The 25,281-nt window shown below is 39.6% G+C and overlaps 1 protein-coding gene across 6 annotated transcripts in view; it reads right to left on the bottom strand.

The window, feature by feature from the left end:
* Window positions 1–25,281, bottom strand: part of IFT88 (intraflagellar transport 88) — a 129,357-nt gene that overhangs the window by 53,487 nt on the left and 50,589 nt on the right. For all 6 annotated transcript variants that reach the window (XR_002726048.2, XM_023190630.3, XM_023190633.2 and 3 more), the window contains 6 exons: window positions 20,358–20,457; window positions 15,188–15,274; window positions 7,892–8,078; window positions 5,074–5,182; window positions 2,865–3,015; window positions 1,504–1,619 (listed from right to left, as the gene is read on the bottom strand). Coding sequence is in view for 5 of the 6 variants with exons in the window: in XM_023190630.3 (XP_023046398.1) it covers window positions 1,504–1,619; window positions 2,865–3,015; window positions 5,074–5,182; window positions 7,892–8,078; window positions 15,188–15,274; window positions 20,358–20,457 (750 nt within the window). In the remaining variant the exon portion in view is untranslated. The remainder of the gene's footprint in view (window positions 1–1,503; window positions 1,620–2,864; window positions 3,016–5,073; window positions 5,183–7,891; window positions 8,079–15,187; window positions 15,275–20,357; window positions 20,458–25,281) is intronic.

Below are 25,281 nucleotides of genomic sequence, written 5' to 3'. Positions count from 1 at the left end.
TCAAAACCACAATGAGATACCATCTCACACCAGTTAGAATGGCAATCATTAAAAAATCAGGAAACAACAGGTGCTGGAGAGGATATGGAGAAACAGGAACACTTTTACACTGTTGGTGGGATTGTAAACTAGTTCAACCATTGTGGAAGACAGTGTGGCGATTCCTCAAGGATCTAGAACTAGAAATACCATTTGACCCAGCCATCCCATTACCAGGTTTATACCCAAAGGATTATAAATCATGCTGCTATAAAGACACATGCACATGTATGTTTATTGCGGCACTATTCACAATAGTGAATTCACAATAGCAAAGACTTGGAATCAACCCAAACGTCCATCAATGACAGACTGGATTAAGAAAATGTGGCACATATACACCATGGAATACTATGCAGCCATAAAAAAGGATGAGTTCATGTCCTTTGTAGGGACATGGATGCAGCTGAAAACCATCATTCTCAGCAAATTATCGCAAGAACAGAAAACCAAATACCACATGTTCTCACTCATAGGTGGGAACTGAACAATGAGATCACTTGCATACAGGAAGGGGATCATCACACACTGGGTCCTATTGTGGGGGTGGGGAGGATAGCATTAGGAGATATACCTAATGTAAATAACGAGTTAATGGGTGCAGCACACCAACATGGCACATGTATCCATATGTAACAAACCTGCACATTGTGCACATGTACCCTAGAACTTAAAAGTACAATAAAAAAATATATTTTTGAATTTTTTTGAATCAGATACATATAAAACATTCTGATATGCACTTAAAGACATTGAAAACATTTTAATTTTTAATATATATCAATTATAAATTGAAATCAACAAAACTGTTTTGTATTAAGACTCTTTTAGAAATGAAACTTTTGTCTTAGGACTGAGATAGTCATTTTCTCATTGATAAAGAAATAATTGTTTGCTGAGGTATGAGTAAGAAAAACACATAAAGAAAAGTACCTTAAAGAGGATATTTTAAAATTCTATGCAAAGGGAAATATATTTATCACAATAAATACCATGTCAAATGGAATAAAATATAAGAAAATAAAAATAATTTGGCCAGACACAGTGGCTCATGTCTGTAATCCCAGCACTTTGAGAGGCTGAGGAGGGTGGATCACCTGAGGTCAGGAGTTCGAGAACAGCCTGGACAATCTGGTGAAACCCTGTCTCTACTAAAATACAAAAAATTAGCTGGGCGTGGTGGCACATGCCTGTAATCCCAGATACTGGGGAGGCTGAAGCAGAAGAATCGCTTGAACTCGGGAGGCAGAGGTTGCAGTGAGCCGAGATCATGCCATTGCACTCCAGCCTGGGAAACAAGAGTGAAACTCCATCTCAAACAAACAACAAACAAAAATAATTTATGAATGTCCGTCCACCAACATCTGTTCTTAAATTTACTAGGTCTATCAGATACTAATTCTAGGGATTAAAAAAACTCAAGACATGACATTAACTAAACATAAAATCCTAATGATTACTTACTGCATAAGAGAAGCTCTTTCAAAGTACTGAATGGCTTTTTCCCAAAACTGGGTGTCAATGTAATAGGCTCCAAGCCACTCAATGACTTCAATATTACAAGGAAAATACCTGTATGACTGGAAAAATATATGGAATGTAACAATACAACTTCAATGGCAACATTTAATTTACTTCTTGAATACTTTACCTATTGAATAAATTTATCCAATATGACATTTCTTAATAAAGGAGTATGAGCTGTCCTAAATACTTTGTAAATTCTGAAACTATATAATATTTAGAAAACCTAAGCTTTGCTTGACACATTTTTCAATTATCTGTAAATACTTTTGCTATAACAATATATGAGCTGAGTTCAATTAAATATTTAAAAGAATAAAAAAGAGATGCAAATCGTGCTTCAAGAGAAAAATGAATTTGTACTTCTTTTTATTATTAATATTATTAATTATTATTATTTTAAGACAGTCTCGCTCTGTCGCCCAGCCTGGAGTGTACTAAATGTGATCTTGGCTCACCACAATCTCTGCCTCCTGGGTTCAGGCAATTCTTGTGCCTTAGTCTCCTGAGTAGCTAGGATTACAGGCATGCCACAACCACACTTGGCTAATTTTTGTATTTTTAGTAGAGAGGGGGTTTCCTCATGTTGGCCAGGCTGGTCACATACTCCTGGCCTCAAGTGATCTGCCTTCCTTGGCCTCCCAAAGTGCTGGGATTAAAGGTATGGGCCACCACGCCTATCCTTTTAGCATTATTATTTTAGAGATGGGGTCTTGTTATGTTGCCTAGGCTGGTCTTGATCTCTTGGTCTTAAGCAATCCTCTCACTCTGGCCTCCCAAAGTGTTGAGATTATAGATGTGAGCCACCACACCCAGACCTATTTCATTTTTTTTCATTAAAACAAGTAAAAACCTACCTTCAGGCCTGGCGTGGTGGTAATCCTACCACTTTGGGAGGCTGAGGCGGGCAGATCAGCTGAGGTCAAGAGTTCGAGACCAGCCTGGCCAACATGGTGAAATGTCCCTCTACTAAAGATACAAAAATTAGCTGGGCGTGGTGGCAGGCGCCTGTAATCCCAGCTACTCGGGAGGCTGAGGCAAGAGAACTGCTTAAACCTAGGAAAGGAGGCTGCAGTGAGCCGAGACTACACCACTGTGCAGCAGCCTGGGTGACAGAGCAAGACTATCTCAAAACAAAACAAAACAAAACAAAAACTAATTTCATTTTCCAAGAATGCTTTATTTTAAATAAATCATTTTAAAACTGGGAAGATCTTCTAAAATTTCAAAGCCTTGCTGCCGTCTTTATAACAACTCATAAAATGCTAAAACACAGAAGGAAATTAAGATAACACACCTACCTCATAGTAATATTGAAATGCTTGAGATTTATCTCCTTCATGATCATATAATTCTCCCAGTTTAGATAAAACTTGAGGATCGGTTGGAACAACACTGACCACCTGCATTAGCCATTCAATAGCTTGACTGGGATTTTCCATTAATTCATATCTTAGGCCATGTCAGTTAAGGAAAACACGTTTTCTAAATTCATTAATCAATAAACAAACTTAAAAAACATTACAGTAACAATATTTCTTAGCCTACAGTAATGTGCTATTGTATACTGTTTCCTCTGGATTTCTCAGGGTGGAGATGGAATGCAGCAGTACTGTGGAGGTAACATGCTTACTCCCTATGTATAGCCTGCTCTCCCTTTTCCTTCATTACTATCCACTAAGATCAACTCCCAAATTTCTGGTAGAATTATTCAAAGTATTGTCCAAAAATTGTCCTTAATAAAAATGTCCTGAATGTTGCATCCAGTTATTCTCTCTCTCTTAACATGTTCAGCATATTAAGGGAATTACTTTCATGTGTTTTTCCTGTGAGTTTTCCCTAATTAGATTATAAAACCAAGGATAGTGGGTTTTTTTTTTTTTTTTTTTCTGTAGCTTTCTTTAGTACCTACTAAGTCTTCTGTGTATATACAAATAATTTATTCATACCAATACTTTTTGACTAATTACTATTTATTTTATACATATTAGGTATCTCAGTGAAATGAAGATATTCCAATCCAAAGTTTATTAAAAAAGAAGCACTGTTTTCAATGGTGACAAGTGTGATACCAGAAAAATCTACTGTTTTTAATGATAACAAGTGTGATACCACAAGAAAAAAAAAATGGAAATGTACTCAGTCTCAAATATATCAATTGCTTGACTTGATCCTAGCTGATCATGAACTGGGTAGTAAAAGATAATGACACTGCCAGTTTCAGAGAAATTAAATGAACAAAACAGAACAAAAAGACTACCAGGAGTAACTATGATGCTATCTGATCTAAAACTAATTTTTTTTTAGGCAGTCCAGCTCTGCACCCAGGCTGGAGTGCCATGGCACTATCTTGGCTCACTGCAACCTCTGCCTCCCAGGTTCAAGTGATTCCCCTGCCTCAGTCTTGGGAGTAACTGGGATTACACGCGCCTGCCACAACACCTGGCTAATTTTTGTATTTATAGTACAGATGGGGTTTCACCATGATGGCCAGACTGGTCTCGAACTCCTGACCTCAAATGATTCGCCTGCCTCGGCCTCCCAAAGTGCTGGGATTACAGGTATGAGCCACTGTGCCTGGCTTAAAACTAAAATTTTTAAATAAAATTCTTTATCAAAAGTACAGCAGATGATACTTAAAATTATTAATGGTACACCTCACAATATACACAATTTTCTAAACATATTTGTATAAAATTTAAATCAAGATAACAGTAACCTGAAAACCCACCTAAGATGTTTAACGCTTCCCAATGTTGTGGCCAAAGCTTACTAAAATAAGGAGAGAAATTAAAGTGCTTTTCAAATAGCATGAAAAGCATTAAAAACATTAACACATTTCTGCTTTTTTAACCAAGAGCAGGGCTTATTAAGAAAGCTACGTGTTGTGGAAGAAACTGATATGAGGGCAACATTTTATAGTTCTACAGTCCCCTGAGTTTGAAACATAATACTGATACACATAGTATACATTCAATAAACGACTATTAAATGAACAGAATGAATGAGTGAGTTCATATGAAGAATTACGTAATTTTAGAGGGTAACAGTCTTTGGACACCTCATTATAGCCACAGGTCAGTTAAGAAAATAAGAAAAATTATCCAAACTCAATCAATAGTACGAATCAGTAATGAACAGTATTTTATTTAGTAAGTTAGTGCTTCAATGATACCCTACGAGCTTCAGAATTAATACAATGTTCTAAAGCACCAAACTGACTTTCAATGAATGGCTTATATGTACCCAAATGTCGTAATTACTTCAGTTATTTTCAAAATTTAATAAATAATAGTTTTAACCATTAATTCCTCTTTCAATGCAAATGACATTTTAAAATAGCATTACTCAAATGATTTTTTTATCACATGATAATCTGCTAGTTAGATTATCCTCATCACTTACTTCAAATATTATCCTCAATTACTTCATTAAACTTATTTAATAATTGATCTTCAATCACCAATTGAGAGAATTAATAACTGTCCCTAAGTTTTTCAAGTAAGATACATATTTGCTATCTGGTAAAGAACTTCCGCACTATTTCGCAGGATTGCATGCAGCTTCAGGAAACAGTCCAAAGCCTCATCCAGCCGATTTAGTTTCTCATAGGTAAGGCCTTAAAAAAAGAAAAAGAAAAAAATGAAAACCTATAAGCATCATTATTGGTATTAATTTATTTAACGTTAACAGAATAAATCTCAAAATATATGTAAATATTTATCCAGAAGAGAAAATGAAGATAAACTGAGGTTTTTGTTTTTTGATACAGGGTCTCACTCCTGCTGCCCATGCTGGAGTGTAGTGGTGCAAACATGGCTCACAGCAGCCTCGACCTCCCAGGCTCAGGTGATTCTCCCACCTCAGCCTCTCAAGTAGCTGGGATTATATGCGTGTGCTACCACGCCCAGTTAATTTTCTGTATTTTTAGTAGAGACGGGATTTTGCCATATTGCTCAGGCTGGTCTGGAACTCCTAGCCTCAAGAGATCCACCTGCCTCAGCCTCCCAAAGTGCTGGGATTACAGGTATGAGCCACCACACCCGGCCAACTGAGAATGTTTATAAAGAATAATGTTAGGGTGGGGATTCTCCACTGGCAGACACCAAAAGATGCTACAAAGCTTCAGTGATTTTAAAAGTGTGATGGGGGACAGGAATAGACAGACAGACCAATAGAACAGAACAAATAGTTCAGAAATGCACTCAATTATAGAGTTTAAAGACATTTAAAATCAGTGGGGAGGAAAATGCTAGTAATAAGTGGTGCCAGAACAACCGACTATACACTACTATTATTTTTTTGTGGGGGGGAGGGGCAGAGTCTTGCTCTTTCGCCCAGGCTGGAGTGCAGTGGCTGATCTTGGCTCACTGCAAAATCCGCCTCCCGGGTTCACGCCATTCTCCTGCCTCAGTCTCCCGAGTAGCTGGGACTATAGGTGCCTGCAACCACGCCCGGCTAATTTTTTGTATTTTTAGTAGAGATTAGGGCTTCACTGTGTTAGTCTGGATGGTCTCCATCTCCTGACCTTGTGATCCGCCCGCCTCGGCCCCCCAAAGTGCTGGGATTTACATGCGTGAGCCACTGCGCCCGGCCATTAATTTTTTTAAATGTAGATTCTTATTTCATAAAAAATGAACTCAAAAATTTGAAACTCAACAGAAAAAACAAAGCTATAAGAAGAGTATGAAAAGAAAATATAGAAAAATGATTTATAATCTTAAGGTAAGAAGGGCTTCATAAAGCAATAAACAAATGAATAAAGCAATAAACAAATGAATAAAGCAATAAACACAATTTTTTAAAATGACAAATTTGGCCAGGCGTGGTGGCTCACGCCTGTAATCCCATCACTTTGGGAGGCCGAGGCAGGTGGATCACTTGAGGTCAGGAGTTCGAGACCAGCCTGGCCAACACGGTGAAACCCTGTCTCTACTAAAAATGCAAAAAATTAGACTGGCATAGTGAAGTGTGCCTGTGGTTCCAGCTACGGCAGGAGAATCACTTGAATCTGGAAGGTGGAGGTTGCAGTGAGCTGAGATCATGCCACTGCACCCCAGCTTGGACAACAGAGCGAGACTCAGTCTCAAAAAAAAAAAAAAAAGATAAATTTTACTATATCAATAATAAAACAATTCTTCCATAGAAGAAATAAGAAACAAAGTTAAAATCTAAGTAATGGAGAAAGGAGAAATATTTAATAGTTACAAAACAAATAAATAAGGATATATCTAGGAAGCAAGCTCCTGCATGAAGACCTTTGTCCTCTCTTCAATGCTCTCTTCCCAGATACCCAAGTGGTCATAGCCTCCCATCCTTCAGTGACTTGAAACATACATTCTCAATGAGGCTCTCCCAGACTCCACCTAAAATGGCTAATTCCTTCTTGCCTCCCCTATTCTTCAAGGTTGGCAGTAGGCCTTCCCTCCTCCTTCAGGCAGGAGATTAAAGAGTCTTTTCTGGGAGGAAAGATACAATTGACTTATGGGCAGGTCTCCAGCTAAACAGACCAGACCAGACAGATGCCCTACAGCAGAGTACCAACCCATCAATCTCCTTCATGGACCTAGAAAGTCCACTCAGTTTTTAGCCATAAACTCCTGACATAACATAGAAAGGAGAATAAAATAAGCAAACCAAAGAAAGCAAAAAATACCTAGGCAGGGAGAAGAAAACTTCAGAAGAAACGTTATTAAGAATCCAAGAGACAAGACCCAGTACTGCACGGACATGCGTTTGCAAAACTGCAAATTCATGCCCGGGGTGATGATGCCCCACTTCAGGCAACCTCTGAAAGGCGGGGAAGAGAATGTGATGGTGGTGAGACTCCATGGCTTGTAATATTTGGCTTATTAAAAACAAAATCTGAAGTAAAGACGGCAAAATGTGAAAATGTGTTAAACTGGGGTGATAGGTACACGGGTATTTATTTCTTGTGTGTACTATTATGTAAGTTTGAAATTGTTCATAATTAAAAAGTAAGCAAATGGGATTTTTTCCCATCTGTCGGCTTGGCGAAAGTTTAAAAGAATGATAATATCCAGTATTAGCAGAAATTTGGGAAATTAGGATTATACACTGTGATGGAAAAGCCTTTTTAGAGGGCAGTATAGCAAGCCTGATCCAAATTTTGCAGAGCATAACTCTTGAATCATTAATTCCATTAAAATAAACTATAATCTAAGAGGCAGTAGTCTTCAATTTTCTGTTAGAAGGAAGTCAACTCCTCCTCCTAATGTGTTCGAGCTCTTTAAGCAAAACAAAACAAAAACAAATACAAAGCAAAAAATAAATAATTTAAAAAGCAATTTCGCCTTGTTTCACTTACCAATATTATAAAGCGCTTCAGTACAGGAAGAATCATTTCTTAGAGCCTCTTTATAGAATTCAGCGGCCTTCTCATAATCACCATTTGCAAAAACTGTATTCCCTTTATTAGTAAGAGCTGCTGGATTATATCTATCAGAGTTCACAGCTATATCTGCATAGCTGCTGGCTTGTGCAAAATCCTTTCCCTAAGTAAAATACATATACAAAGTATTTGAATTTCATGAAACTTTTTCTGACTGTTCTGAGATTACAGACATAATAAATAGACTTTCTGAGATTACAAATACAATGAACAAAACTATTTTACGTATCTTGGTCTTGACAGTCTGATTCTACATAAGAGTTTTACTCATCAAGCCCAACCCCCCAAGCTTCTTATGACTGACTTCTCCACAGTCTCATGGTTAGAATAACAACACTATTTATATGTAGGTGGTTCCATGCTCAACGCCCAAATTCCATGTCCCCATTTGCTGCAGCGCTCCCCCTCCCACTTGAAGCCCTGAAATAGCTGTCACAAAAGCACTACCCTTCCTGCCCCTAGCACACTGGCTGCGTCACCTACTAGGTCTCTGCACTGGTGGCAATCCATTGTTTTTTCCGTCTCCATGCCAAATGCTCTGTCAGGGCCTTGCCATCATTCACGTGAGCTACAGGAACCTCTGTTCTTAAATATCATGACCATCTGTGCCAGGTTGGCTTGGTTAACCCAGAAACTACATTTCTTTTTTCTTTTTTTTTTTGTTTGAGACAGAGTCTCGCTCTGTGGGCCAGGCTGGAGTGCAGTGGTCAGATCTCAGCTCACGGCAAACTCCGCCTCCGGGGTTTACGCCATTCTCCTGCCTCAGCCTCCCGAGTAGCTGGGACTACAGGCGCCGCCACCACGCCCCGCTAGTTTTTTGTATTTTTTTAGTAGAGATGGGGATTCACCGCGTTAGCCAGGATGGTCTCCATCTCCTGACCTTGTGATCCGCCCGTCTCGGCCTCCCAAAGTGCTGGGATTACAGGCTTGAGCCACAGCGCCTGGCCCAGGAACTACATTTCTAAGAAGCTCCTTCACTATTAGGCTCTTGTCTAGACTTGGCCAAAAGAGGAACTTGTGTGACATCTGGAATGCAGACCTGAAGCAGTGGCCTTTAGTCTCTGAAAGGCTTTTTCTTGTCATCAGATGCAGGACTGATGCAGAAGTGTCCATGGGTACCAGCTTCTCCTCACTTACTCCACTCCATGGGCAGCTCTTCTTCCTGACTATGCCGTCCCCGCTCCATGACAGGGTTTGGCTGTGGCCCCCAGAGGAGGCAGCTGCACAGAGGTGTCTGCTTCCCACAGAACTCCCCATGAAGGCCCTCTGGGTTCTACTGTGGCAGCTGGATGTGTGCGGCCACTCACTGACTGATGGTGATTCCTCCTCAGATCTCCAGCTCCCCTACTACACCGTCACCACCAGGGCTCCTTCACAACTGTGTAACATTAAAGTGCCATACCCCTTCTCCCACGTCACTCACAGTGACCGTCCTTGGTTAAACTTTGTAAAAAGTTTAGATATAACTTATATATAATAAACCTGACCCCTTTAAAATGTAGAATTCTGTGGCATTTAGTAGGTTCACAAAGTTGTGCAACCACTGTCAATATCTACTTCCACCCTCAAAAGAAACCCTGTACCCATTAGTAGTCACTCCCCATTCTCCTCTGCCCCCAGCCCCTGGCAACCACTAATCTGTTTTCTGTCTCTATGCCTATTCTGGACACCAAATATAAATAGAATCATAAAGTATGTAGTCTTTTGTGTCTGACTTCTTTCACTTAGCATAATATTTTTAAGGTCCATCCATGTTTTAGCAGACATCTGTGCTGCAGTCCTTGTAAAGGCTGAAAAACGTCCCACTGTGTGGATAGGCCACATGTCCTTTATCCACTCCTTGTTGATGGACACTTGGGTTGCTTCCAGGCTTCTTTATGGTTACTACAAATAACGCTGCCATGAACAGTCATGTGCAAGTTTTTGTGTGAACTCTGACTGAACTCTGAAACAAAAATTGGTACCTACAAGTGGGGTGCTGCTGTTATAAAAACATGTAACATTGTCTTTTGGACTACGCAGCAGGCAAAACTGAGAAAAGCTGTGAGGGGCTGTGTTGGGGACTGGAGAGATGGTGGAGCATGAGAGAGCCTGCAAAGGCAGAAGGAATCATCAGAGGCTGGATAAAGAGCAAGCCGCACTGTCACCGTGAAGCACTGACACAAGTGGCACCCACAGAGTAGGTGGGAGGACAGGAAGTGCACCTGATAAATATGCCCGTGTGGCCAAGGCGATTTCTAGGCAGGATGCTGAAGGGCCAATGGACTGATTTTAACTGGGTATACAACTGATCAGGTATAGGAAGATAAAAATGAGCTAAGGAGAGAACTGTTCAGTTTGCAGGTAGAATTTCGAGAAAATATAGAAGAACTAGGACTCGCTAAGGTAGAAAATAAAATTATTTCATGTCTCTAGTTTCTTGTGGTGGCACAAGATTCTCATAGTAGGACCTGGTGGCAGGTTAGGGAACAATTCAAAGGTGTGGCTGTAATACCTTTCGTAAACATCTCACAAAGATTTAAGGTCATACCTAGCAGACCTTCTCTCCCAGGTAGTGAAACGGGCTTCTAAGACACTTCAAGGCTCTGTTCCACAGCAGCTTATACACCTAGTGGGAAGGAGTCTGTCCTGAAAAGAATTATGGATGCAGCTGTTGAGACATGTGGGAAATCCTAACAAGACTTAGAGAAAACCCTCCAAGGTTTTAGGGGAGTTGTACTGACTGTTGCTAGTTTGGATTAAAGGCACAGAGAGAGTCCAAAATGAAAAAAGCTCTCTGTGTCCCAAATGTCTCAGGGCAGAACACAGACTGAGAAAGTTAATCAGCTGCAAACACAGGCTATTTCTTTCTTTCTTTTTTTTTTTTTTTACATTTTACTTTAAGTTATGGGATACACGTGCAGAATGTGCAGGTTTGTTACATAGGTATACATGTGCCATGGTGGTTTGCTGCACCCATCAACCTGTCATCTAGGTTTTAATCCCCGCATGCATTAGGTATTGGTCCTAATGCTCTCCCTTCCCTTGCCTTCCACTCCCTGACAGGCCCCAGTGTGTGATGCTCCCCTCCCTGTGTCCATGTGTTCTCATTGTTCAACTCTCGCTTATGAGTGAGAACATGCAGTGTTTGGTTTTCTGTTCCTGAAATATAGGCTATTTCTTATAGAAAAGGAAGATGCTCTCAGAAGGCAGAGCCAAGAGTCATAGAGGAAAAAGAATTAGGGGGCCACTTCGAGGGAGCAGAGCTGGGCCCTAATCAAGGAATACTCCTTTTTCTCAGACTAGGAAGCACTGGCCACACCTGCTTTGCTAGGTTTCAGAATCATTAAGGAAAGTGACTGTGATGTGCCTCATCCCTCCGCTTTGGAGATGAGTGTCTTACAGGGGATGAGTGCCATGTCTTTTCACTCAGAAATCTTTGGACCAAGAAGAAAGAAATTGTGCCTGAGAAAGCTCCATTTCTTGTTTTTTTGTTTGTTTGAGACGGAGTCTCTTTCTGTCGCCCAGGTTGGAATGCAGTGGCACGATCTTGGCTCACTGCGACCTCTGCCTTCCAGGTTCAAGCAATTCTCATGCCTCAGCCTCCCAAGTAGCTGGGACTACAGGCATGCACCACCATGCCTGGCTAATTTTTTATATTTTTGGTAGAGACAGGGTTTCACCGTGTTTAGTAGAGATGAGGTTTCACTATGTTGGCCAGGCTCAAACTCCTGCCCTCAAGTGATCCACCTGCCTCGGCCTCCCAAAGTGCTGGGATTACAGGCATGAGCCACCAAACCCAGCTGGAAAGCCCCATTTCTATCCAGACCTGATGTAGATCCTGGCCTTTGAACCTGATGCTGTGGTGGAATGAGACTCTGAGAGTCTTGGGAAGGCTATGAATAACGGGGGTCTGAGTGCAGGCAGTGGTAGATTGTTACAGTAATGACTTTAGTGGATCACACCTCCCAGGATTCATGCATGACTCATTCAGGTATGATTCTCCCTCATGTTTGTTTTGTTCAATAAAATAATAACAAACTCAATGCGCTAATACACACCTGTGTACTGGGGTTTGTTCTCATGGAACCCAGTCCCACCTGAGAAGGCTGGGATTTCCTGCTGGGGATGCTCTGAGGGAAGACTGAGTTGCCCTGGCCAACAGTTCAGCTAAGTGACAGGCATGAGGTAGGAATTTCGAACATCCAGTCTCAGTTATGCCTCAGAGGATGGCAGCTGCATGAGTAAGGCCAGGCAAGCCCAGTGAAAGAAGCATCCAGGTGAACCCAGCTCACTGGGTAGAATGTAAGCAAATACCTGGTGATTTCAAGCCACTACGGTTTGGGGCAGTTCATTACACAGCAAGAGAAAATAGATACAACCATATGCCGGATACCAACAATATACTTTCAACGACATATCATATAAAACTACATAGGAGACTCATCACTTGGCCTCAAAACATTCTGATTACGACCATTTTCTTCAGAACCAAGTGTAAGAAACTGCTGATGAGATGCTCTAATAGCTCTGCTTGGTTGATTAAATTTAACAATTCTCTTTGCTTCTTTATTTTCTATTGGTCTCCTCCTGCACAGTCATCAAACTTGGCAAAGATCTGGTGACGAATTGGGTCAAAAAATTCATTAGTGATTTTCTAAATTCAAAATTTAATGGCCATGATAGACACCATGCTTCACCCCATGGACTTGCCCGTCAGAGCTGCTGGAAGTGCTACTGGCCACCAGCCTCAGCAGGCAGCCCTCTCTGGAAACTGGGTGGAAGACAGAGGCACCTGGTCCCCCTTCCTAGAGATGACCCTTTTTTGGGAGGCAGGCCACATCCAATGGCTGGCTGGTGTGGGGGTACAAAGGCCCACCCTCTCTCTTTTCCTGCCTCCTTGTGAAGAAGGTGCTTGCTTCTCCTTCTGCTGTGATTGTAAGTTTCCTGAGGTTTCCCTAGCCATAAAAAAATGTCAGTCAATTAAACCTCTTTCTTTTATAAATTACCCAGTCTCGGGTATTTCTTTACAGCAGCGTGAGAACAGACTAATACACCTCCTGTCTACTTGTTTCTATCATTACAAAAAATGTTTAAATATATTTAAAAAGAAACTCAACATCTTTTCCCCCAATCAGCACCCCCGTCTAGACATGTAACTAACTGGTACCACTCTCCTACCAGCAGATTGAAGCACTGGAGTCATTCTTCAATCAGGGGTTTGGATCTCTTTCTTCATCTTTATATATATGAGGGATATGATACCTTTCCACTAGCAACAGCGGTTCAGCACAGCAGTGCTTCTCAGTTGTGCACAGATCAGAAGCTCTAAGAGGGACTGGAAACATGCTTTAATAAAATACCATGACTTTTTTTCTCATTTGTTAGTAAAGAAATGTTTAATAAGCACCTGTCATCAGCAAGGCACTGTGCACAATACAAAGCTGAAGCTGATGGGCTAATGGAGAAGAATCACATATAAACCATTAAAATACAATGCTGTAAGTACAAACAAAATATTCTAGGAGCACAAAGGAAGGTGAGAATATCTGCCAAGGAGAGTCAGGAAGACTTCATATTTCAGTTGGGTCATGAAAGTAAATTTAAACAAGGGGTTGGATAATGGAATATTCTTACAATAAGGGCAGTTCTTGGAAATCTGTTAAGCCCATTCCTATGCCATTATTCTGAGCAAAACTTAAGCAAAACCCAAGACGCTGGAAATTCGAGAGTTAGTGGCTAAGGCAGAGTTAAGGAGTTGTGGTAGCCTTCTAATAGTTTACCGCCCAGGTATATGGTGAGGTCTGGGTTGCTGTCATGCCTTCATCTGGGCCCTTCCATGGCCCTGCCACCTCAGCATCAACAGTTATTCCTAAGGAAAGCTCTTACAGGCTTCTTCTACACGCAGGACAAAATTAAATCTCAGATCATTTCCTCTAAGAATCATAGAATGACAGAATTGAAAAGGATACTGAAAAATTACACAGTTCAATTGTTTCTAACCTCCAACCCTTAAAATCGTAGAGGTTCTCAAAGTGACAAATGAAAATCTACATTTTTTTTTTTTTTGAGACAAGGTATCTATCACCAAACAGGAGTACAATGGCACAATCATGGCTCACAACAGCCTTGACCTCCTCAGCTCAGGTGGATCCTCCCACCTCAGCCTTCCGAGTAGCTGGGACTACAGGCATGCACCACCATGCCCAGCTGATTTTTTGAACTTTTTGTAGAGACAGGCATTGTGTTGCCCAGGCTGGTCTCAAACTCCTAGGTGCAAGTGATCCACATGCCTCAGCCTCCCAAAGTGCTGGGACTGTAGGCTTGAGGCACCACACCTACCTATAATCAATTTTCAATATTCAGAAAAAGCCTACCAGAAATTCTGAACTTTCTGGTGAAAAGAAATGACTCTTACACACACCTCCCTCCCAGCACTTTCTTGCCTCTGTATTTTTGTTTAGTCCCCGTCTCCCTACAAATGCCCCTTTCTATATTCTGACCTGCAAGATCCAACTCTCTATGAAATCTTTCCTGAAAGCCCTAAATTAGAATGTTCTTTGCCTCCTCTGAATTTCTGAAGCACTTATTATCTATGTTAGTTTATTGTTCTCTACTTTAAACCTTCCTTCCTTGTCTACCTCCTTTGTTCCAAAGACAAGAACGTTCCCCTTTAGGGAACTTTTAGACTTTTGGTAGTCCCATGATTGGCATCCAGTAGATGCTCAATGAAAGCTTGTTAGAGATGATACTCTGTAACCTTACATAAATCTTTTAACCTAAGATGTCACTTTCTTTACTAATAACACAAAGGAGTTGAAACACATCTCTAGCTCTTCCAGCTGTACGTTCCATAATCTATGATGTGATACTTATCACTACAATTTTTCTCCCTCCCTTCTCCTTCAGAGATGGTCTTCTCACTCATGTCTGCCAACTCAGCTCCTGGCCTGGCACTTGTCATGATCAGATCCTCTATACACCTCAGTCCACTTACTATTCTCCACCAGTATTCTTTGGGACTTCTCCTCAGGCATGATCCTCAGGCAGAAATTTAGCAGTACAAAATTAGCAATACAAAAAAGAGTTAATCATATTAGCATATGATTAACCATTAAAATAGCACGTATAAACCATTAACATACAATGCTGTAAGTGCAAACAAAATATTCTAGGAGCACAAAGGAAGGAAGGTGCTAATATGATTAACTCTTAGTAGTAAAAAAAACTTACCATATAATACAGGGCTGAGAGATTGGTCGCAGCTGCACTTTTCACTCTATTGTCCTTTTTTTCCAACATTTTTAAGATCTCTACAGCCTAGAAATGGAATATCTGAAGGTTACTACCATTATAATACCACAGTACTCAAGCTTATGGTTGGGGAAAGGATCAGTGTTCCTGAAGGGTACGACCAGGGAAGGGCACAAAAGGGGTGGATTAACATGTTCAAGAAAACAGATTACAAGAAGAGAATTTCATTTGAGAACTAGAATTTATAAAAAAGAATAAAATGGAAAATCTGGAATTAAAAATATAATTAAGACAACAGAGCTGAAGAGAGGCCTGGTAACTGGAAGAAAGGTCAGTAGTAAGTAATGAGCCTTGGAAGGCTGGGCATGGTGGCTCATGCCTATAATCTCAGCACTTTGGGACGCTGCGGCAGAAGAACTGCTTGAGGTCAGGAGTTTGAGACTAGACTGGGCATAGGTGTGAGACTCTGTCTAAAAAATAAAAATATGATAACAATAATAATAATAATAATGAGCCTTGGTAGTCATGTGATGCAGCTGAGTGTTTATCCTGCATAACGGGGTGGGCAATGAGGCCTTGAAAGGTTTTGCCTAAGAGACGTGATCAAATTTGATCTTTACAAAATAATTCTGAGGTTTCTGCTTCTGGCCATGACCGACCAGCCTATAGAAGACCATTCTTTGACGGAGAACAACTAGAAAGATTATAGAAAATACTAAAAATATTTTTTGAAGGCACTGTAGAGCTAGCAAAGCAACCAGGACTTCAAGGCCAAGGTCCCAGAAAATGTTCAGACTAAATGAAGCATGGTAAAATAGATGGCTAAAAAAGGTTCCTAGAAAAGAACACAAGAGACTTATGGGAGCATAATGAAAAGGTCTAACAGAAATGTAATTGGAGTTTCAGAAGGCCAAGAAGGAAAAATGGCACAGAATTTTTCAAAACCAGTAACAGAAAATAATTCTGGGAGTATCACAAAAAGTGATCTAAAGTAGATCCAAATATAATTACATTTTTAAATCATGAGAAATGAAAGTATGTTTTTAACTATATGGCAGGTCTGAGACAATCCTAACCAAATAAGATGTGTGGAATGCTCAGACACTTTACATGAAAGGTAAATGAGTATTCAACCTAGAAATTCCTACAGAATATCAGAAAGAAAAAACAAGGTAGAGAAAGGCACCGGGTCTTCCTTCCTTCCTTCGTCTTAAAACACATTAACTGATTAGAGGATGCTGGACTCTTGGTGCCTCCTGCTCCTAGAAAGCAGCTGTGTACAAGCAAAAGTAACCGTGTTAGCGTTTATAATGGTTGTCAGCTACAGCTGTTGCAAATGTCTGACAGATTCTGAGATGTGGGCTCTCCGTGTTTGACCTCAAATGAAGTACCAGTAGGCACAATGACTCCATTTTTTTGAAGGACAGAAGATTTTAAAACATTCAGTTTCAGATACTTTGGTTAGAATAGGAGTAAATTGTTATCCTTTTTCGTATTATTTGCACAACAAAGTTGCCAAGCAAATTATTCTTTTAAAGGGTTTTTGGTGACTTCAAAGAAAACTGATGGAAGTTTCTAGGTCAGCAGTTTACAATTCTACAAAGTAAACACTGGAAAAGAAAAACCCAAACATCGTATCCTCACTTTCAAGATTCTATCATTTGCTTTCTTGGAAAGATCTTAAAACACTGCCACAAGTTCCTTAAATTTACCTAAAAAATAATTGCTGCTAATACTGCTTATCCTATAGAAACTACCTCGCTGATTCTTTATACAACCTCCACAACTATTAATATAAAAGCTACCACTGTTTTGAATCTCTAAGTTTTATAAGCTGCATTTCACTTTACATAAGAATTGAGATAGTTTAATCTTCACTTTTAGACTGTGTCACAATAAAAGGTATATTACTTTGAAATATAAGGCACTTGGACAGGTGTAACTCATATACCCATTAAACTCTCCAAAGTGTACAGGAAAAGAAAGCTATTCTCTACAACATCCACAAAACAATACAAAAAGAGTGCTAACAAGCAATAAAAACAATTTTTTTAAAAAAAGGAGTGTTATAGTCCTTTGTATCATTCCTTTTAGAAGCGGCCATTTACATTATAGTCAAGGAAATGTGTTAAATTTTTAAATTTTGATATATACTACTTTGTAACTCATTAACAACAATACTTTAAGGCTATATTTAACATCAAATCTATTTTCTCCCAAAATGGTTATGAATCCAAAAAACAGTGCAATCCAAAACTATTACTTAAAAAACTTGGCAAAGGTATTTACAACTTAAAACATCCTAAATGGATATCATGTGACAAACTAAAAACACTTCATATTATACGTTTCTAAACTATGATCTATTCTAAAAAGGCGACATAATTATTCTAATAAAAGGAACACTCTCGGGTATTTTTTGGCTCAAGTTTTTGTTTTGAAACAGGCTGTTTTCATAACTGTTCTCTACATGTCCATAAATCTATATAAAATACTTGTTTTTAAAAGTAGAATATTGTAAGTTTATTTATAAATGGAACTGATAAAAGTGCAGTCAAAATGGCAAAACAAAAAATAAAAACAAACAATGTTAGCTTGTTTGTTTGTTTCCCTGAAAACAATGAGGAAAAGGGATCTATGTCTGTCCTGGTCTCCTTTCCCAGCTGATGCCATCTAGCTCCCGGCTTCAGCATTCCGCTGAGCCTGCCCCTACACTGAAACTGGCCTCCAGGCCAATGGCTTCATTTCATCCACTTTGGGCTTTTTGGCAGAGCCTATTTTTTCAATTACAAAAGTGGCTACAAATACCATTATCAAAAAGACCCATACTCTGTGATTTCAGCATCTTTTTCCTGAAAAAAAAAAAAAAGTATTTAGAGCTAACTCCAGAACTATATCCTCACAGAAGACATAAATTTTTCTTTTTCACTTTGAATTGTAAATAAAGTAGTTGCCATCAAATGATTATTATGAGATATGTCAACTTTTTCACTTAATAACATTTCTTTCAAACTAAGATTGTATTATACCCACCTCATCATACTTACAATATACAAACAAAAGAAAGACAGAGTGAAAGCAGCAATGATGAAAAGAAAGCAGAAATGGCATTTAAAAAAAAATCAGTAAACCAATTGATATTAAAAACTTGAAAATGCAAATGGAACATAAGATATTTTGAACGAGAATAGCTAGGAAAGCACAGATAGTAAGATCTGAGTTCAATAGGTTTTAACATTTAAAAATTAAGAGTGTTTATTGCTTAATAAACATAGTTTTAAAACATGAGCTATGACAATGCATTCTTAACCTTTTTTTTTTTTTTGAGATGAAGTCTCACTCTGTGCAGTGGTGGGATCTCAGCTCACTGCAACTTCCACCTCCTGGGTTCAAGCAATTCTCCTGTCTCAGCCTCCTGAGTAGCTGGGACTACAGGCACACACCACCAGGCCCGGCTAATTTTTGTATTTTCAGTAGAGACGGGGTTTCGCCATATTGGTTAGGTTGGTCTCAAAACTCTTGACCTCAGGTGATCCACCTGCCTCGGCCTCCCAAAGTGCTGAGATTACAGGTGTGAGCCACCGCGCCCGGCCTCTTAACCCTTTCTAAAAAGATCACTTAAAAATAAAATGTCAAAGGAAAACTGTGCAAACATGGTTTTCTCCATTTTGTCATCTATTACAGTACATGTCACACACAAAATTTTTTTGTCCATATAGCACTTTAGCAAGATAATAAAGACCAATTTGATTCACGTCACTTCCATATAAAAAGCATCACAACAACGTTAGAGAGTCACTGGAGGCATTTTTCATGACCAAGGATGTGATGATCAAATGACAGGATAGATACTTTGAAAAGTCTTTTTCAAATGTTTTGTAAATGCTCAAAAAATTAAGCTCAGTAAATTAACATATGCAATGGAACCACCCCATAGTACTACATTAATTATTATATTTATTTCATGAACACTAGGGTTGCTTTTTCCTACTCTCACATTCTTTGAGTAGATAGTATTCTCCCCACTTCCTTTGTTAGTTAGTCCTTTCTGTTGTCTCCCAGAGCAAAAAGTTCTCTAAATAGGAAGACAAACTGAAAGCACAGGCTTGGGAGAGGATGTGGGAAAGATGCTACAGCTTTCTCTGGTCCTTGCTCTCTGGATCTAACTGCGAAGAGCTGAGTTTTCTAGTTGCTGGCATATAATGACACTAACCACTGGTGTTACAGACTAGGACATCAAGTCATTCTGTTTACTCTCTTTGGTTATCCTTCTTTCTTACAGCTGTCTAAGCTTCCTGATTTTGTGTCAGCCCTGTCCTAACTGAGAGACAGCTGAAGGGGGAGCACCCACTCTACCCCCACCCAAGGTAGCAAGGGAGCAGCAGTGCCAGTGAGAGATCCGCAGGGTTCTAAAACCCCATACAGCCACGTATGGACCCTTCCATTCCCAATGCAGTGTCAATGAGGAAACCAAACATGTAAAACAGACTACAAGGAAGCTGCTCTGGTGAGAATGGTAGGCTCCAGGCTTCCCATGCTCCCTAGCATAATCAGTGTTCCTAAAAACTTTATGCTTTGGGGAACACTTTGAAAACCTCTAGGGTAAAGTTAATCTCCGGAATAGAATATGGTTTATAATTTAGCCACCATGCTATACAAAGAAAGTATTTTAAGAAACAACGGCCAGGCACGGTGGCCCACGCCTATAATCCCAGCACTTTAGGATCACGAGGTCAGGAGATCAAGACCATCCTGGCTAACACGGTGAAACCTTGTCTCTACTAAAAATACAAAAAATTAGCCAGGCATGGTAGCGGGTGCCTATAGTACCAGCTACTCAGGAGGCTGAGGCAGGAGAATGGTGTGAACCCGGGAGGTGGAGCTTGCAGTGAGCCGAGATCGCGCCACTGCACTCCAGCCTAGGCGACAGAGCGAGACTCTGTCTAAAAAAAAAAAAAAGAAAGAAACAACAGACAAAAATTAATGAAAGTTTAAAACTACTTTAATGAAAATTATGATAAAATAGAAATAAAAATATTAAACTTCAGAATAATCACAGGTAACATTATTCTAGAAAGGAGTTTCCCTGTTTTTATTGCTTTGACCAATTAAGATATGGAATTCCATCTGAAAAGTTTTTAAAAATTACCTGGTTATAGTCCTTTTGTCTCAAGTATGTAACTGCTTTGTTTATTTCCAGATCATTGGCTAGCTCTACATATTGAGAAGCTTTCACCACTTCCACGCACCTATAAGGGAAAGCATAAAAAAGCTTACTTGATTTCATTGTAGTATATTGATGCTGTTGGTTTTCTTAAATGTGGCTTTTCAAAGATTTTTTAAAGGGTCCCTAGTACTCTGTAAAGGTAAGCACTTGATTTGCTCCAACACAGGTTTCAAGTTACTGAAGTCTTCAGTTCTTAATTACTTTTCTTACCCAATTTATCATTAGCCTATTTTAATTTCTAACCAATTTAAGTAAAAATTGGATTGATATCTACATTCTCATTTTTGAATTAACTATTGTAACAATTTCAATTTGTAACAGATGACAGTTTCCATATATTTTTCCATCTTAAATGCTCTCATGGTGAGAAAAATTCTACAGAACTTGTAGAATATATTTAATTTGTGTGCCAACTTAAACAGATCTGTTTATGAAAGCACAAAACATTTGCCGTTTACTCTGTATCAGGGCAGTGCTAATTGCTTTACAAGCTTTAATACGTTTAACCCTCACAACGACCCTAAAAGGATTATTTTTATTTTATAGATAGGAAAATGGAAGATCTGACATCACACTGATTATAACAAATGTACCACACTGGAATAGCATACTGGTGAGGGAGGCTCTGGGTAGGAAGTGGGGAAAGTATATGGAAACTCTGTACATTCTGCTCAATTATGCTAAGAAACTAAAACTGCTCTAAAAAAAAAAAGTCTTTTGATTTTTTACTTTTTTAAAAAAGTCTTTTTTGTTTTAATCTCAGCAGGTTTTTGGAAAATTGACAAGTTGGTTTTAAAATCTATGTGGAAATGAGAAAAACCAAGAATACTCAAGGTAATCCTCAGCAACAAGGCTGGAGAACTTATACTGACTGCTGTAGTGTGTGCAGGCTGCTATAATGAAATACCATAAACTCAGCCGGGTGCAGTGGCTCACACCTGTAATCCCAGCAGTTTGGGAGGCTGAGGTGGGCAGATCACTTGAGGCCAGAAGTTTGGGACCAGGCTGGCCAATATGGCTAAATCCTGTCTCTACTAAAAATACAAACTTAGCCACATGTGGTGGCACTGTGCCTTTAGTCCCGGATACGTGGGAGGCTAAGGTACGAGAATTTCTTGAAACTAGGGAGGTGGAGGTTGCAGTGAGCCGAGATTGCGCCACTGCACTCTAGCCTGGGTGACAGAGCAAGACTCTGTCTAAAAAACAAACAAACAAATAAAAAAACCAAACCATAAACCAGGTAGCCCAAACAACAGACATTTATTTTTCACAGTTATGAAGACTGAGAAGTCCAAGAACTAGACGCCAGCAGGGTGGGTGTCTGGTGAGGGCCCACTTCCTGGTTCACAGAATGCTGTCTTTTTGCTGTGTCCTCACATAACAGTAGGGGCTAGCTAGCTCTCCAGGGTCTCTTTTTACAAGGGCACTAATCCCGTTCAAAAAGTATCCTACCAGCTGGGTATGATGGCTCACACCTGTAATCCCAGCACTTTGGAAGGCTGAGGCAGGCGGATCACGAGGTCAGGAGATTGAGGCTATCCTGGCTAACATGGTGAAACCCCATCTCTATTAAAATACAAAAAATCAGCGAGGAATGGTGGTGTGCGCCTGTAGTCCCAGCTACTCAGGAGGCTGAGGCAGGGGAATTGCTTGAACCCGGGAGGTGGAGGTTGTAGTGAGCCAAGATCGCGCCACTGCACTCCAGCCTGGCGACAGAGTAAGACTCCGTCTCAAAAAATAAAAATAAAGCGTCCTACCTTCATGTCCTAATCACCTCGAAAGGGACGACCTCCTAATACTATCACCTTGGGGGTTAGGATTTCAACATATGAATTTTGGGGGAACACAAATATGCAGATCATAGCACTCCAGATATCAAGTGTTACTATAAACTATAGAAATGTAAGCAATGTGGTTTGACTGCAAGAGTAGAGAAATGGACCAAAGGGATTGAATAGAGAGTCTACAAACAGACTAATGTATAGTCACTTGGTATATGTCAAAGGTGACATTACAGTGCAGTGGAAAAAGTAAACTATTTTCCATAAATGATGCTGGGTTAACTGGATAGCCCTATTACAGAAAAGAAAGAGAGAGAAAAGAAAAAAAAAATCTTGACCTTACTTCATACTACACACAAAAATCAATTCCATAGAGATCCTATATCTAAATGTGAAAAGTAAAACCTCTAGAAGAAAACATAAGAAAATATTTTCATGAAGTTGGGGTATGCAAAAGTTGTCTTAAAAGGACACAAAAAGAACTAACCAAAGAAATACAAACAAGGGCAAAAGTCTTGAACAGGAACTTCTCAAAAAATAATATTCATATGGCAAATACACATACAAAATCAGCTGTCAGTGAAATGCAAATTAAAACTACAATGAGATGCCACCAGTATGGCTGGCTAAAATGAAAAAATACAAAATACACCAAGCATTTGTAAACTATTCGAATTTTCATGCACTCTTGGTGGGGGTGTAAACAAGTATAGGAACTTTGGAAAACTGTTTAGCGGTATCAAAGCTGGACATATACACACGCTAGGACCAAGCCATTTCACGCATAGGTATACGTCGAACAGAAATGTAGGCACCACCCACCAAGAGACATGCACAATTGTACCATAATACTGATAGGAGCATTTACAACAGGTACAAACTGCAAATCACAATGCCCAGTCACATTGAAATGGATGCATTTTTACATATTAATACCATGAACTACTAGATAGCAATGAAAATGAACAAACCACAGCTACATGCGAGGACATGGACAACACTTACAAACATAGAGTAAAAGAAGTCATATGCAGAAGAATATGTACAGTACGATCCATTTATATAATGCTTTTAAAACCTGGCAAAACTAAATTATGGATGCCTGCTTAGTGGTTAAAGTATGAAGAAAAGCAAGTAAGTGATTATCATCAAAGTCACTCTTCAGGGACATCAGTCACTCTTCAGAGTTGGGTAGCCAGTATTAGGATTGGCATTTTGCAAGGTGCTAACAATGTTCTATTCTTTAAATTTTACTTACTAGGGTATGCAATGGTTAAATGTTTGTTTGTTTTGTGATGTATCATTGAGCTGAGTTACCATTTTGGATAATTTTTTGTATGTTTATATTTAACAAACATAAACAAATCCAGAAAAAAGGTTAAAAATAATGTAATCGTATACAAATAAGTTAACAGAAATACAGTAAGAATGCCAGAAGAATTCATAGTAAAAATTGCAAGTAATTGCAGGACTAAGTTTTCTCTTCTGTTTTTCAGTAAAACTGTGGAATTATGTGTAATTTCCATTACACATAAGAGTTACCTGGACAACATTAAAAAATATAGATGCTCTATCCCATTTAAGACCAATCGAATATCTATTTTTAATGAGTTCTTCAGTCAGTGGCATTCAAGAACTATTTGCATAGTATAGAGCAATAGTTCTGTATGTGGGATTTATATCACAGAACTCCCTAGGAGGCTTTATAAATACTGATCCCTCTGTCCCAACACCCAGAAATTCTGATTCAACTAGTCTACGGTGCAGCCTGTGTGTTAGGACTATTGAAAATTCCCCGATTTTAATATGCAGTCATAACACCGGTAAAGAGTTACAGTATAGTAGGTATCAGAATCACTTGGGGAGGCTTGACGCAAATGCAAATACTCACTCCAGACCTCAGAACCCTGACTCAGATCTACAGAGAAAGATGTAGGGAGCCAGATTATCTGCACTTTTACCAAGTGACCAGGACAATTCCAATGAACAACAATCATATGCTACATAAGAAAGTTTTGATCTGGCCGGGTGTGGTGGCTCATGCCTGGAATCCCAGCACTTTGGGAGGCCAAGGCTGGCGGATCACGAGGTCAGGAGATCGAGACCATCCTGGCTAACATGGTAAAACCCCGTCTCTACTAAAAATACAAAAAATTAGCTGGGCATGGTGGTGGGTGCCTGTAGTCCCAGCTACTCGGGAGGCTGAGGCGGGAGAACGGCATGAACCCGGGAGGCAGAGGTTGCAGTGAGTGGAAATTGTGCTACAGCACTCCAGCCTGGGTGACAGAACAAGACTCCGTCTCAAAAAAAAAAAAAAATGCTTTGGTCCAGGACCAACCACATAGACAACAGTGGTCCCATACAATAATGGCGCTGAAAAATTCCTATTGCCAAATTACATCCTAGGTGCTGTAACACTGCATCATAACTCATGTGTTTGTGGTGATGTTGGTGTAAACAAATCTACCGCACTGTGTCAGTCTTATGAAAGCACAGTACATACAATTATGTACAGTACATAATACTTGATAATAAACGATTATGTTACTGGTTTATGTATTTACTGTACAGTAAGGCATCACTTGATGATGGGGATATGTTCTGAGAACTGTGTCATCAGGCAATTTCATCGCTGTGGAAATATCATAGGGTGTACTTACACAAACCTATGTGGCACGGCCAACAACACACCGAGGCTATACAGTATAGCCTACGGCTCCTAGACTACAACCCTCCACAGCATGTTACTATATTGAATACTACAAGCAAATATAACACAATGGTAAGTATTTGTATATCTAAATCTAACTGAACATAGAAAAGGTACAATTAAAATATGGTATAAAGATTTTTAAAATGTCATGCCTGTATAGGGTGCTTACCATGAATGGAGCTTCCAGGAATGGAAGTTGCCTTGGATGAGTCACAAAATAAACTCTGAGTGAATGTGAAGGCCTAGGCTATTACTGCACACTTTTCTACAACTGGCAGCAGGTTTGTTTATATCAGCATCACCACAAACAAGTGAATAATGCATTGTGCTACAATTTCGAGACAGCTACAAT

Source organism: Piliocolobus tephrosceles, chromosome X (assembly GCF_002776525.5).
Source record: "Piliocolobus tephrosceles isolate RC106 chromosome X, ASM277652v3, whole genome shotgun sequence".
NCBI classification, from domain to species: domain Eukaryota; kingdom Metazoa; phylum Chordata; class Mammalia; order Primates; family Cercopithecidae; genus Piliocolobus; species Piliocolobus tephrosceles.
The sequence above is the reverse complement of the archived record's forward strand: the minus strand, read 5'-3'. Positions and strand labels throughout refer to the sequence as shown.